The following is a 13,814-nucleotide window of genomic DNA, read 5'->3' as shown; positions in this document are numbered from 1 at the left end:
ATCTCAAGCAGAATGTTGGGGCAAAACTGTTGGTTATCGAGTCATCTCAGACGCTCTTCTTCTACATGACAACCTATGCCTGTGTGAGCATTCTCTCTAGCATCTGATCTAAGGGGTGGTATCGTAAAATAAAAATCAAAAAGGAAGAAAAAACCCCTGCGCCGATCCATGCCATGCCGTACCAGAACCAGAACGCTGCTAGGTGCTCCATATTGTACATCAATACCAAAATAGACCGAATCAAAGCCAACTGTCCTCGTCAGGAGCCATCAAAGCTAGCCGCCACCCGCTGGCCTTTGCTTCAGTTGTATCAGGTGCTTCAAACCGGTCTGGACACCCATGTACTTTCGTTGTTTGGGGTCGTACCATCCCAGGACGTATACAGCCATGACTGCAGACTTTCCCTGCAACTCTACGAGTCCATCGACCCTGATGCAGCCCCTGCTGGGTGGCTGCTTCGCGGGCTGCCAATTCTTCGTAAACGTGACAGTAGCCGCCTGAAGAGCCGCCTGGATTCGGGGATCGACCTGGCTGACGCCACTGAAGGGAGTGCCAGGAATCTCGCTGATGCCGGTGTGGACCGGAAAGCTGGACTTGTCCGGCTGCCCAGGGACCTTGACCGTTTGCTTGCCAGTGGTGCCGAGTTCCCCCTGTTCTTTGATACGGTTAAGGATGGCAGCCTGCCATGTGGCCTCGGGTGGGGGCGGTGTGTTGAAGCCTAGGGCCTTGGCAACATCTTGAGCCGTCTGTCCGGCCAATGACTTCAGGAACGCCCAAACGGATAAAGCCACTGCTTTCGGATAGATTGCTGTGTTGAGGTGGCTCGCGGCCAGCGAGTCAATTGGCCGGTCGCCCCAGAAGATGCCATCATCATCAATGATGATTCTGCGGAGAGCATTAGCAGACGTCCTGCAGCAGAGGATTACTGGCTCACGGCTTACCCAGAAACATAATGCTTGGGGGGTGGCGCAGGTGGATATATGATATCCAGCCACAGCTTCTTGAGTTTGATTTCCCGACCACCGAGTAACTGAACATATGCAGGGTTCCGTTCGACGCCTCGGCGTATCAACTCCGCAAGTCCCACTGCATGCGAAGGCGACTGGTGAGTTATGAGCTTTCCATGGGTTTGTCCTTGCATCACACTCACTTTTGATGTCCTTTTGTAACTGCGGATCTTTGTTCACAGCAATAAATGTTGCCCATTCGGGGTCGGAGCCTTTATATGGCGGCTGTCTGACCTCCTTCGTGGTGAATGGGAACGGCAGGAACAGGATGGGCTCATCCTCGTCTGCCATATCCTCCATCTCCCTCTTTTCCTTCTCCGACAACGCCTCCCACTCGTGATCTGCCCAGTCGAGTAGCGGATCGAAGACGACGGTCGCGAAGATCTGCCAACAAGCATATGCTGCTAGGCATGTGAAGACGGCTCGGCTGCACACGACATTAGCCCAGCCCAAATCCTGGTCGCATCGCAACGGCAACGACTTACTTCAAACGGCGCCGAAAGGCACCCGGCTTAGGCGGGGCAACGGGTTTGGCAAAGTAAACCGGGAGCCCGTCCGTCGCCGGCCTGTTTCGCCATGGTAGGAAGGATATCTGCCGGCTGATGGAGGGAATGCGATGGGCGGGGAGACGAGGAGAGGCGAGTGATAAGAGGTTTGCGTGTCGCGAAACGACCGCTGCGCGCCGCAGCATCCCGGCTGTGGGCTGGAGACTATGTGTTTCCAAGAGGCTTCGATACGGCAACAAGACAGTATAAGAGAACAAGAAGAGACTAAAGAGGATTTTCAAAGATACCGGCGCATTGTGAAGGTTGAGCTATTCGATGATGACCAAAGGCGAAGTTGCGCTGCGATATTACACATCTGCTCGCATGTGGTTACGCAGGGATCTGACCCGGAATATCATGCCCCCACTTCCGATGCGCCAACCACATGCAGCTTAGCCAAGCAGCTTGAAGCGTCACCTACGTACTTCGTACTTGCATCGTCGGTGCAACTTGTGACGCCGAGCCCTTTTTGCGCGCCTTCACCATCCACGACAGCTTCAACGGGAGACAATCATCATCATGAAGCTTGCGCTGGGCATTGCCGCAGCGCTTGTGGGCTGTGCTGCCGCCTCACAGCCCGCCGCCGACGTCTACGTTCTACCGAATCGCGAAGCCGCGTCTCCTCCATCCATCCCCAGCAGCGTCGCCGGACTGATTACACAGCAGCGAGCGTCATCCGGCTCAGTCGCCTCCGTCAGCGAGATTCCAGACAATGTCGCCGCCGAAACGGTGGTTTCACTGTTGAACCAATTCGGGAAAAACCGGCCCTCGTTGTTCGATGAACTCACCGAAGAGCCCAAGCAGCTGTTCGTTATGCTGGAGGGCCTGACAGGAGAGCAGATCAAGAACACCCGAGCGAAGCTGAACGTGCAGCCGTCATTTACTATCCCTGACGTGCCTTCTATCGACCGTCTGCGGTGGGCCACGGGACTTGACATGTCTGTTCACAAGGGGTCAAAGAAGGAGAAGATGGCGTGCTCGTTTGGCGAGTTGATCAATCCCCTCGAGGAGCGATGCTGGAAGGGAGATCATCTGATTACTGAGTACAATGTTCAAAAGGTACGCATGATGAGAGCAGTGATTGAGCCGACATATGCCATTTTATGGAAATGGGATGAACTATTTAGCTAACCTCGCTGCTTGCTTCAAATAGACACCGGAAATCCTCGACGATGTGATCAACAACTTCTCCCGACTGGCTTCGCTTGCTGACATTGGCGAACTGCAAGTGACCTTGCTGCTTCTGCCTTCTGTTGGCAAGTTGTCGGGCAAGAAGCAAGCACTGAACCGACGCCAAGCAGAGCGAGTCATCTCCTCCTTTCGCAAGACAGCCGCCCCTGCGGTACCGACCTCGCCGGCAGACAAGAACAAGAACGCTTTTACCTCCGCAACACCCATCCCTGCCTGCTTCGACTCCGTGGACAGCTGCGTCTCGGCGACCGGCAACTGTTCTCACCAAGGGCAATGCCTGGACAAGTTCAAGTCGGATGTCGCTGGCGGCAAGGTCTGCTTTGCATGCCACTGCCTGAGCACCCGCTCGACAGATGATGGACCGCTTACCCACTGGGCGGGGCCTACTTGCGCCAAGAAGGACATAAGCGTTCCCTTTTGGCTTTTTGCGGGCTTCACCTTGCTTCTGCTAGGAACCATATCATTGGCCGTCACTATGCTCTACAACGTGGGTGAAGAGAAGCTGCCGGGCGTCATTGGTGCTGGAGTCTCCAAGTCCAAATAAAAGGTCAATGGTTCCTTTCGAGCGATCCCCTCTTGTGGCTTACGTTATTTTTGGGTTCCTTTGTGTCCAATGGACAGGTAATGGGCGAAGATATCATGAGATGTTGGCCTGGACAGAGGCCAAGTTGGGCATGTAAGAGACGGAAAGAGCCCTCTTTTCGGGGATGAGAGGCTCTGTCATGTAATCATTGAAGCCAACGCCTCATGTTCCTTACATATGTATTCAATAGCGGTCTGTTTTTTTTTTTTATTTTTTGTTTTGTCGCAGTTTGATAGAAGACTAGGTCCGGCAACAGGGCTGAGACTCTGATTCTGAAACCAAGGGGATTTCCGAGTATCGTGATGTCGATGGTTGTAAGAGGTGGCGTTAGTGTAGTGTTGCATTGTTGACGAACATCTAGTAACATCAAAGATCAAAAGACACCCACCTGCAGCTCCGAGTACGCGTACTTCGGATTCAGCCCTTGATTTACACTACCTAGTACCTAGTAGTCATGAGGTAGGATCCGGACTTGGATCGAAGAGATCCGGCGTATGACAGTGGAAACAACACCTAAGCATCTACTAGTATCTACCCATGTGCAGAAGACTGCAATCGCGAGGTTAATCAGGGACCAACTGCCAGGCATCACAAAGTCCCTAGGTCTTCGTACCTATCACTTTCGAGCTCCAATCGGCCGACAGCCTGGACTCAGCAGTATTCCCCGTTCAAGTCTAGCCCGCCAGTGGGCAGCTAAGCATATCGAATGTGGGCGATTTGCTGCCTGTTGGAGTCTAGCGCAGATGTCCCAGCTGAGCCCGTCAAGGTGGACCTGCGGCAGGAACAAGCATCTTCAACAGCAGGAGCAACCTGGAAGCTTCAAACGGCATGAGCGAGACTGCCTGCATAAGGTTCCGAGTACCTCAAGCAACAGCCTGGGGTGAACTGGGGCTGACTGGGATTCTCCCAGCTGCACATCTGACACTTCGACAATCTTCTTTGTCTCCCTGGCCTGCGAATCTGCACCGCTTTCGAGCCTCGGGTTTGCCCGCGTCTGACCTTGAAATCCCCCGGAGCCGAGAGGCATGGCTGACGGGCCAATCACTGCCCAGGGGAGCTCTGGCTGAGGCCCCGCCTGTGCAATGGCCGGACTTTTGGGTAAAGGCCGTCCCAGCTTGAATCGGTCCCGAGCACTCGAGTCGCTCCCAAGGTCGATCGAGACGATGAACTTCTTAATAAGTCGAAAGCCCGCCGGACTTCGGTCTCAACTCCCGTGAACAAGCCATGTATCCTTTTTTGATTGCTTGCATAACTTAGCGGGCCATCGAAAGAGCACGGGAGAGAGAGAGAGACAGAAACGAAGGCAGAGGGCAGAGACGGAAACAACTTGTCTATCTTATCGTCCGATGACAAACGATGGATACTGAGCCCTCGCGATCAGCCACTAACAGCTCGAGAGCCGAACGGCCAAAGCTTCCCACCGCGAAATGGGGAGCTGCGTGTGCGCCGTGTGCGACGGCAAAGGCCAAGTGTATACGGTCCAACGAAGCGGCGGGCTCTAAATGCGACAGGTGAGCTACCACGAGACAAAGATCCCAGTCTCGGAGCCTTTCCTCGATCAAGCTTGTTATGAGGACGCAATTAAAGACAAGAAAAACATCATGTATACGACTAGTCTCTGGATCTTCGCTCTCTTGAGGATCCTGGCTTTCTGGCGTTTCACTTCAAGCTGCTAACATGCTGATTCCTTTCGTTCCGCTGTTATTGTTGTTGAGCGAACACTAACACGGTCAACGGTTGTTGTCGCACTTATAGGTGTGAAAGACTGTTGAAAGAGTGCTCCAACCAAATTCATCGACCTCGAAAGAAAAGACAAGCGAAGCCATCGTAAGTCGTCGAGTCTCGTTCATGTACTTGCCATTTCATAGCATGCTCCATGCTGCAGCTCCGGTATTATTGTGTCACCGGAGTTGTCGGCCATCTCCCCGGCCCCTCTAGACTCCAGGACTCCGCTGGAACGGAGATTTCACTGCTCCCAGGGCGCAAGTGAACCTCTGGTTCCCTCCATAAAGAAACGGAAACACACACTTTCTGAATCTCCGCTCTAACATGCCATATGTAGCCGAACCTCGCAGATTGAAGAGCGACTCAATGGTCTTGTGAGCCTCCTCAAGGCCTCTGGAGAAATATCTGGAAACCAACCCGAGCCCTCCTTTCAAGCCGATGCCAACGAAGATCCGAGAACAGAAGCATCTTCTGACCGCCCATCACCCTTTTCGAGCTCATCCAGTGCCCTTCCCAGCATATCCAACCAGGCCAATACCTGGATTATCGACCCGTCATACAACTCCTTCACTCCGAAATCATGCATTTGCCATCCAGACACTTTGGAGGCGCCGCCACCTCCCGAGTCGGACGAGGTCCTCCTTGACTTTTACCGAAAGAATCTTCAACCCGTCCATCCCTTTGTCATCATACCGCCCAATGTCTCGGCAGCCGTTCTTGCGGCGAGAAGGCCGTTTCTCATGGCCGCCATTCGGATGGTCAGCTCGTTCCGAAGTATCAGGTCGATGAGGGCGCAAATGTATTATCTGATGAAGCATATTGCAGATCATATGCTCATCCGCTCAGAAAAGTCTCTGGACCTACTCTTGGGGATCATCGTCATGCTAGGATACCAACAATATCACTGCTGCCTCCACGGACAGCTCAACAACTTGATAACCTTGGCGGGCAGTTTGATTGGCGACATGGGGCTATCTAAACCTCCGGGTGTGCATGAAAGGACGCGATTGATGGTCGTGCGCCCACCGGAATTACACGGCCGGAGTAACGAAGAGAGGAGAGCGTTCGCAGGGGCTTGGTACTGGTCTTCAGTGTTGGTCGCCCTATCACTACCCTACCCAGCAATATGAGGCTCGATGGATGGCTTACTTCTCCTTCACAGGATATCCATGAACTTCCAGCGAGTAGAACCCATGCGATACAACGGCTATCTTCAGGAGTGCATTCGACACCTCGAAGAACGCCCAGAGTATGACACCGATATTTCGCTCGTGTATCTCATCAGGATACAGAGGTTGACAGAGCGCATTGCCGAGCTCAACTCGAGAGAGGGAGCCTCAGAGGAGCTTTCCTCTGTTCCTTCAGCCCCTGTGTCGGCTTATATCCTGGCCTTTCAAAACGAGCTGAACCAAATACGCGCTTCTATGCCCAAACATCTGCAGGAGGATAGTCAGTAGTCCTGCATAACCCTTGCCTTGGAATATTTTCTCTAACAGCATGCTGTAGAAACCTTCCAGCTCTTTTTGGAGAGTGCGAGGCTGCGATTATATGAGCCTCCCGTCGTCGACAAGACCTTGGTCCGCTCCTTATCCAAGTCACTCTCGTCCGTATCGATGGCTACCGATTCCCCTCTTGACAAGATATACCAGTCAAGTGCCGCTCTCACCGCATGGTTCAACGCTTGGCTCTCTCTACCAATATCAACCTACTACTTTCAAACTACGGCAGTCGGCTCGCATCTTGTTTACGCTCTTGTCATGTTGGCCCGCTGGGCAAGACTGGCGACCCCTCGAGCAATGTATGAAGGGAAGACAACGATGCCAGATGACCCTAGTGCAAATAACCCTAACGTCGCCTTGTATAACTCGGACATGGCCAACACGCAGTGCGACCCCAGGCTGATGCAAGACAAGTGCCACATGCCTCATGAACACTTGCCAGGACGGCCCGATCTAGAGGACTCCGACCTAGCAGCTGCCGTGGCCATCCTGCGCACGCAGCTACAGACGCAGCCAGGCCTCATGATTAATATCCCGGAGATTCTCTCGGCCATCTCCAGCCGCTTCGAGCATGCCAACGCGACGTTTCAGCTATGCTCCGCAGATACAGAAAGGGTCAATAGGAACGTCTGGATGATGACTGCGCTGAAAGTCCGCATTGCGCGCGCCAAATTGGAGAAGTGGGCAGAGCTTGTGGCTCAAGGAGCTGAAACCATGCCTTTGGAAAATCGACCTGAACCTGACCAGAGAATGGCGGATTGGCAAGCGGCGATGCACATACCGCAGATTGAATGTGCTGGGCTGGACGACATGGGCCTCTTTGCCGACGATGGCTTACAGGAGCCACAGCTGGACAGCAACTGGGGGAACATGGCGCACAACTCCTGGAGCACCGACCTGCTCTCTGGCTTTGATCCGAGCGGATGGTTTGATGGATATGTGGATTGGAATACACTTCCGATGCACGCTGCGACCTCTGCACAACGATGAGCCCTCTTCATGCTTGGGTCTGCTGAGGATTTGGATGATTGACTTGCTGACGCGAGGAAATATGTCGGATAACCCATTCTTTCTACCAACATGCAACTGACCCTTTCCACAAGCCCCCAAATTTCGTACGCAGGGGGCGTTGTGATGCGATATCGTTGACGGATGCTGTTTGAATGCTGTCAAAATCTGATTCCATGGTCGGCGTTTGTCAGATACCTATTCAAGCCATATCTCGTTCTACCTGGGTCTCGTTGCTATTTCGGGTCATACTTGTATTTGCATGAGCGTTGTCGGGAACGCAGTCTTTGGCCATGCACGATATGCTGGACCTACCTATCAGTCGGACATAGAAACACGAATGTCTGATATACTTCTTTGTATGTCACCCGGATCAAACATCCATGTCTGTCGTGCTGGAAATGAATGTGACATGTCTCCGTGGGGCACCAATGCATACATACAAGCACACTCCCTCGAAGATACGAGCATCGCTGCTTTCGCGTCTCTCGCCGAGAGTCACGTTGTTCAAGTCCAAAGTTGGAGATGTGCGGGGTCTCGTCCAACCGCAGCTTCGTGAAACTCACACATCGCCAGCACTCTCTGCTTCTTCTGACCTGTTTCTCAAAGCTCATTGCCAAATATCAGCGCCATTCCGACCATTCCATTTCCAGAGACCAAAGATGAACTTTTCCACGAAGCAATACGAAGAGATTCCGCCACCCAAGGTCTCCTGCGACGTCGTCGAGCCGGCTGAAGTCTACGAATGGCTCGAGCAGCACAAGGCAGCTGGGGAAGACGCGCAGAAGGACTTTCAGCTTGTGGACGTGCGTCTGAATGAATGGGAGGGCGGGACGATTACGACGTCGATTAATCTGCCCGCCCAGTCGTTTTACCAGGCGCGAGAGATGGTGTATATGCTTTCGAAGCAGGCAGGGGTGAAGAAGGTGGTCTTTTACTGCGGTGAGTTGGCCTTTCACTTGAGGTTGTGCTTGAATGGATGGCATCTTTGTTTGGGATTCTGAGTAGGATGAGGACGCTGATGGCGTGTAATAACAGGGAGCTGTGGAACTAGAGGGCCGAAGTGCGCAGGTTGGTTCCAAGAGTATCTCAACTCAGTTGGTGAGACCGAGATGAAGGCTCTGATACTCAAAGGAGGCTTCAAAGGGTGGAAAACGACGTACAATGGCCAGATGGTGGACGTCTGTGATCCCGATGCCTGGCGCTACGCCTGGCGCTCACCGAGCAAATAGAGAAGAGAGGATTTCCCCCCCGTGGCTGCACATTATTCTTTTCTTTCTTTATTCATTCCCCCCTTCTTCCGTACTTGAGCCTCGGAGTAAAAGAACAAAGTGCCAAAAACAGTCTAGCAACAATGGACAAGACGTTTTTTTCCTGCGCATCAGATAATCCCGTGTGATCGCCCTCCTCCCTTTCGTCGTCGGTCTCCGTAAACGCCAAACGAAAAACATTGATTTCAGGTATATATTTTCCCATATTTGATCTTCCATTCCGCAGAGCTTTGCTGGTCGTTCTCTGTGGTTCAAAGGGACATGTTTCATCGGTTTTGCCTGTCGTCGCCGCCGATCCTCTCGAGAGCTTCGAGCATGACCACAGAGTTGCCGCGGATGACCTGTTTATCGTTGGCTTTAAGTAAGCGTGATGATGTTTCCTAAGGGGCGATAAAAAGGGAGGGAAAGGAGTAAAAGTCCATGGGGGGTAGAGGGTTTGGGACTTGTCGGGTGGTGTTGACGCACAACCATGCCGAGCCTAATCTTCTCTCCGCCGTCCTTCTCCTCGACTGCCTCGTCCAGCACAATGTTCAGGAAGACCTGTGCTTGTTAGCTCTGTGGCCGTCCGGTTCCTCTTCGGTATGCTGGGCCTTTTTCTCACATCGTATCCGCGGAGCACGCCGATGACTTTTCGGCTGCCGTTGAGCTGGACAAACAGCCGCTTGTCGAGATACTAAGCTTGCAATGTCAGCAAGATGGATCGGTTGAACTGCGACTGAACCAGGTGATGTTGGAAATGAAAGCAAGGAACTCGAAAGGGGTAAAGATGATTGGACTTCAGCGCTCACCTTCTTCAGCTCAGGTTGGGCGGGCGCCATCTTGAGCAATTGACTGTGGTTTGAACGTGGTAAGACAGCCGCTCTGCGACGCGATGCTGAAGCACTATCGCGAGGTTGAGAGAAGCTCGTCCGCCTGGTAAAGCGGGTCACGTGTTGATAAGATAACGGTTCTCGGGATATCGACACTCGGATCGCGAACATCAACTTCTTGCAACTCCGCTCCAAGCTCACCATCAGCATAGTCTCGAGAAAAAAATGAGCTCGTTTGGTGCGAGACGAAAGGCAAAGGTCATCAGAGTCGACTACGATGACGACGAGAGCAGCGGAGACGCGCCGCCTGCGACAGAAGGCGGAAGCCTCAAAGATGGTACGTACTGCACGCCTTGGTATTTGCGATGTCTTTGCTGATGGAGAACAAGGCTGACCTTTGGCTGGGGTGACAGACGGCGCGAAGCCCGTGTTTTCATCGAAAGTAAATCGGAAGCCGTTGCGACAATCTGGGCTGCGCAATGCCTTGAATGCACGAGACGAGGAGACGTCGGGCGACAGAGACGAGGCCTCGCAGGCCAACGACGAGGACGACGACGGTCCGGTGGTTGTCCGACCGAGTAACAATCGGGCGGGCGCATCAAAGCAGAAGAAGAAGATTGCAAGATCAAAAGTGTCGTTTGGCGACGACGCGGGCCAAGATGACGAGGAGCTGAGCAGCGATCTTACCACGCCAAAGAAGCCGGCAATGGGACAGAAAGTGCTCGAAACCAACAGTGTCAAGCGAGGCATGGCCGCTAGAAAACTGCCGCTGCCGGTTCGATCATACCAGGACGATGACGACAGACCACGGTACAGCAAAGAGTATCTCGACGAGCTGAAATCATCAACGCCGAATACCCCGAGCGACCTTTCCTCTCTCAAGGCGAATCTCGATGACGAAATGGAGCTCGATCCCTCAGAACTAGAAGGCGCCTTGATAGTAGAATCCCCGATACCAACCTCCATCAACCAGCCGCAGACCACTCAGATCCTTACCGAAGCCGAGATTCGCGAGAGAAAAGAGCGGAGAGCTCGGTTAGCAAAGGAAAAGGACTTTCTCTCCATGGAGGATGAGGACGATGGCTTATCGATTCGGAAGAAGAAAGATGAGACCCGACTGGTTGCGGAAGACGAGGATTTGGGAGAGGGCTTTGATGAGTACGTCGAGGATGGAGGGCTGTCACTCGGCAAACGCGCGGAAAAGGAGCGGCGAAAGCAGGATCGTCAGAAGATGGCCGAGCTCATCAACGCAGCCGAAGGCCATACCTCGGACTCTTCGTCAGATAGCGATGCCGAGCGACGAATCGCGTACGAAACGGCGCAGACGCGCGCGGGACTGGACGGGCTTAAGAAGCCGAAAAAGGACCCCAACGAGCTGCTGCTACAAGTGCCTCCAAAGATTACGCCATTACCGAGTCTCGCGGAATGCTTGGTGCAGCTGCAGGCGACGCTGAAGACGATGGAGATGAACATTACTACCAAGGCGGCGACGGTGGCGCAGCTCACGCGCGAGAGAGACGACATTATCCAGAGGGAAGCCGAAGTGCAGGCGTTTTTGAACGAGACAGGCAAAAAGTACGAGGAGGCCCTGGGGCGGAAGCCCGGTTCTACTGATGGAGTTGCTGGTGCGTTGGCTGGCGAAAGGGGGCTGGAGAGCTTGGGTGCGACGCCAGTGAATGAAGTCCAGATGGAGGACCTGGCGTGATAACGACGGTTGATGATTTAACCTATTTCTTTTTCACATGTACAAGTATATAGCGGGTTATTTGGGAAGCTGTCGTTACGCAGCGACTGCACAATAGATCAATTGGGCAAACTAATGGCGATTGTCACAAATATACATTTTAATTCTGACCATCTTCCTACTAATGAACAAACAAGGATATTAGCAAGACCATGTTTAGCTTGTCTAAAGGGGGATCCGGGACTTACAAGGCGTAGGGCATGAGTGCTGCTCCTTGCGCTTCAGTAAGTCCTTGAAGTTCTGTATCTGAAACGAACCCATCTCCATAGTTCTGTCTCGTATATTGTTGAATCAAGGACGGCGCTTGGTCATCGTCACCCAAAAGTCGGACGCAAAGAGGAATATCGACGCGGTCGTCTTGATCGGATTTTCAGGGTTGACGATGCAAAAGTCGAAGCATCGTACAAGCTGTGGAAGAGCCAGAAAAAACATTGTCAACTTGTCTTCTTCTTCGTTTCCTCTTCGCTCCTTCCCCCCCCCCCCCCCCCCCCCTTTTTCTGCACGAGTCGAGTCGAGTCGTGATCTTGCCTCTTTGTTTGGCTCACTGATAGCCCCCTCCCGGCGTGTAACAACAGCACAATCTCCATGTGAACTGGCAACGCAACGTACATACCTCAAACACAGCCTTGTGCAGCTCCATCAAAGCAATCTGCTTCCCGAGACAAGAATACTTGCCATGTCCGAAATGCGTATCCAGCGCATTCCTCATCTTCTTCAGTTCGAACCCCTCAGCACGGAGCCACCTCTCCGGGCGAAAGACATCCGCGTCCGCTCCCCAAACGGCCTTGGACCGGCCGACGCCATGGAAACCCTGTCCGATTTCGGTGCCCCCGGGGACAAAGTAGCCGTTGAGGGAATCGCCTTCGGGGGGAACGGTTTTGAAGCCGAGGCCGCTGACGGGGGGCCACATGCGGAGGCCTTCGCTGACGACGGCTCGGAGGTAAGGCAGGGATTGGGTATGAGACCAGGAGATTATGCGGGAGGAGGAGGAGGAGGGGGTGAGGGAGCGAATTTCGGTGAGGAGGGCGGTGTGTGCTGGGGGGTTGGTTATGAGGGCGAGGAGGGTCATGCGGAGGGCGTGGGCGGAGGAGTTTGAGCCGGCAATGCTGGAGGTTGTGTAAGTGTGATCTGGTATGGAGAAAGGTTGAGGTGAAAGTCACCAGAGTCTGTCATAGGGCGGGAAATGAAGAGGGGGTCTTATTGAATGCTTACATGGAGAGAAGGACTTGCTGGATGAGATTATTCTTGGTCATGCCGTTGTCAATGTGCGCTTGCATCATGTCGCGAGTGCGCGGAGTCTTGGGGTCGAGGCGTCTCTCTACGTAACTTCGTGCAAAGCTTCATGTGGCATTAGCGTTCATACGGACTTGTAATGACTGGATTTTGAAACCAAAACCGCTAGTCTCACTGCATCAGTCGACCAAAGCCGACTTTGGTCCCCTTCTTTGGGCAACAATAACCTCAGCGGCCACGTATGAATGAGACTCGCCAGCGCCGGCATCACGGAAACGGCATTCATGACGGGCAGCGACGTTCTGTTGATCTTGTTGTACTGATACAAGTCCTGGTCCTTTTCGAGATAGCCAAAGGGCTGGCCGAGTGAAATGTCGCCAATGGCGTCTAGGGCGAAGAACTGCGTCTGCTCGGCCATGTCAAACGGGCGCACGTCGGAGCCCGAGGAGAGGTACTTGCGCTCGAGCAGGGTGATGAAGCTGGTCAGTTGGCGGTCCAGGGCTGGTTCGAAGCTGAAGCCCTCGTTGGCTTTACCAGAGAACTGTGTGTAAGAGAGAGAGTGAGGAGTATCAGTCAGTGGGGAGGGAATCTTATCTTTTGAATAGCTAAACTGAGAAGTTGGGGGATGAGGATGATGATGATGGCTTACACCGGGCGTCATGAGGGCGCGCATCTCCTTGTGCTTGGCTGGATCTCGCAGGGAGACGACTTGTCCACGCCAGGGACGATTCTGCCGCTGGCGTAAAACTTGCCCTTTGTGTAGCCGCTGCGAACGGCGGACATGCGGCGGAGGACGTCGGGGTCGACGGAGAGGAGCTGGTTGGGGCCGATGCGGACCAGAGGGCCTATATTTACATGGATTTCAGAATGATTTTCCCTCATGTTATCAGAAGCGAGAGTTGATTTTCGGTGTGTGAATGATTGTATGATGGGACGATAACGAACCATGTGTGTCGGCGGCGTCTTTGAGCCGCTCGTGATATCGCCCGGACATTGCGCCGGAGAGCTGCCACCAGATTGTCCATGCTGCGCTGGGCGGGCCGGGGATGTGGCGGAGGCGTTGCCAGAGGTAGATGCTTCTAGCGATATAGACGAAGAAGAATACGAGGCAGATGCTGGATAAATTGATGAGGAGGAGCGGCATTGTGGAAGTCTGGGAGTGGATGAGCTGGGATAGGAAGCTGCAGTTGGACATGTTG

The 13,814-nt window shown here is 53.4% G+C and overlaps 6 protein-coding genes across 6 annotated transcripts; 3 read left to right on the top strand and 3 right to left on the bottom strand.

Annotated features, from left to right (window-relative positions):
• Nucleotides 1–275: 275 nt before the first annotated feature.
• TRIREDRAFT_76658 (uncharacterized protein) lies at nt 276–1,759 on the bottom strand (the record flags this gene model as incomplete). The annotated part of the gene is given in 4 exon segments (XM_006963722.1): nt 276–885; nt 942–1,134; nt 1,151–1,429; nt 1,500–1,759. 4 exon segments carry the CDS (start codon nt 1,696–1,698, stop codon nt 276–278), a joined length of 1,281 nt encoding a protein of 426 aa, XP_006963784.1. The 5' UTR covers nt 1,699–1,759.
• A 312-nt stretch (nt 1,760–2,071) lies between these two features.
• Nucleotides 2,072–7,540, top strand: TRIREDRAFT_58634 (uncharacterized protein; the record flags this gene model as incomplete). Its single annotated transcript, XM_006963938.1, has 8 exons — nt 2,072–2,611; nt 2,706–3,269; nt 4,025–4,206; nt 4,718–4,837; nt 5,082–5,153; nt 5,389–6,144; nt 6,214–6,504; nt 6,589–7,540. 8 exons carry the CDS (start codon nt 2,072–2,074, stop codon nt 7,538–7,540), a joined length of 3,477 nt encoding a protein of 1,158 aa, XP_006964000.1.
• A 680-nt stretch (nt 7,541–8,220) lies between these two features.
• TRIREDRAFT_105771 (uncharacterized protein) lies at nt 8,221–8,790 on the top strand (the record flags this gene model as incomplete). Its single annotated transcript, XM_006963937.1, has 2 exons — nt 8,221–8,500; nt 8,597–8,790. The coding sequence occupies 2 exons, from the start codon at nt 8,221–8,223 to the stop codon at nt 8,788–8,790; spliced, it is 474 nt and encodes a 157-aa protein (XP_006963999.1).
• A 90-nt stretch (nt 8,791–8,880) lies between these two features.
• Nucleotides 8,881–9,647, bottom strand: TRIREDRAFT_21972 (uncharacterized protein; the record flags this gene model as incomplete). Its single annotated transcript, XM_006963490.1, has 4 exons — nt 8,881–9,170; nt 9,295–9,369; nt 9,431–9,502; nt 9,618–9,647. The coding sequence occupies 4 exons, from the start codon at nt 9,645–9,647 to the stop codon at nt 9,096–9,098; spliced, it is 252 nt and encodes an 83-aa protein (XP_006963552.1). The 3' UTR covers nt 8,881–9,095.
• Nucleotides 9,648–9,863: 216 nt separating this feature from the next.
• TRIREDRAFT_21971 (uncharacterized protein) lies at nt 9,864–11,491 on the top strand (the record flags this gene model as incomplete). The annotated part of the gene is made up of 2 exons (XM_006963489.1): nt 9,864–9,975; nt 10,052–11,491. 2 exons carry the CDS (start codon nt 9,864–9,866, stop codon nt 11,341–11,343), a joined length of 1,404 nt encoding a protein of 467 aa, XP_006963551.1. The 3' UTR covers nt 11,344–11,491.
• A 182-nt stretch (nt 11,492–11,673) lies between these two features.
• Nucleotides 11,674–13,759, bottom strand: TRIREDRAFT_105768 (uncharacterized protein; the record flags this gene model as incomplete). Its single annotated transcript, XM_006963721.1, has 7 exons — nt 11,674–11,790; nt 11,996–12,488; nt 12,595–12,700; nt 12,746–12,758; nt 12,791–13,156; nt 13,342–13,460; nt 13,561–13,759. 7 exons carry the CDS (start codon nt 13,757–13,759, stop codon nt 11,674–11,676), a joined length of 1,413 nt encoding a protein of 470 aa, XP_006963783.1.
• Between the last annotated feature and the right edge of the window lie 55 nt (nt 13,760–13,814).

This window comes from Trichoderma reesei (assembly GCF_000167675.1).
Source record: "Trichoderma reesei QM6a unplaced genomic scaffold TRIREscaffold_5, whole genome shotgun sequence".
Lineage (NCBI taxonomy): Eukaryota > Fungi > Ascomycota > Sordariomycetes > Hypocreales > Hypocreaceae > Trichoderma > Trichoderma reesei.
This window is presented reverse-complemented; position numbering and strand designations above follow the sequence as displayed.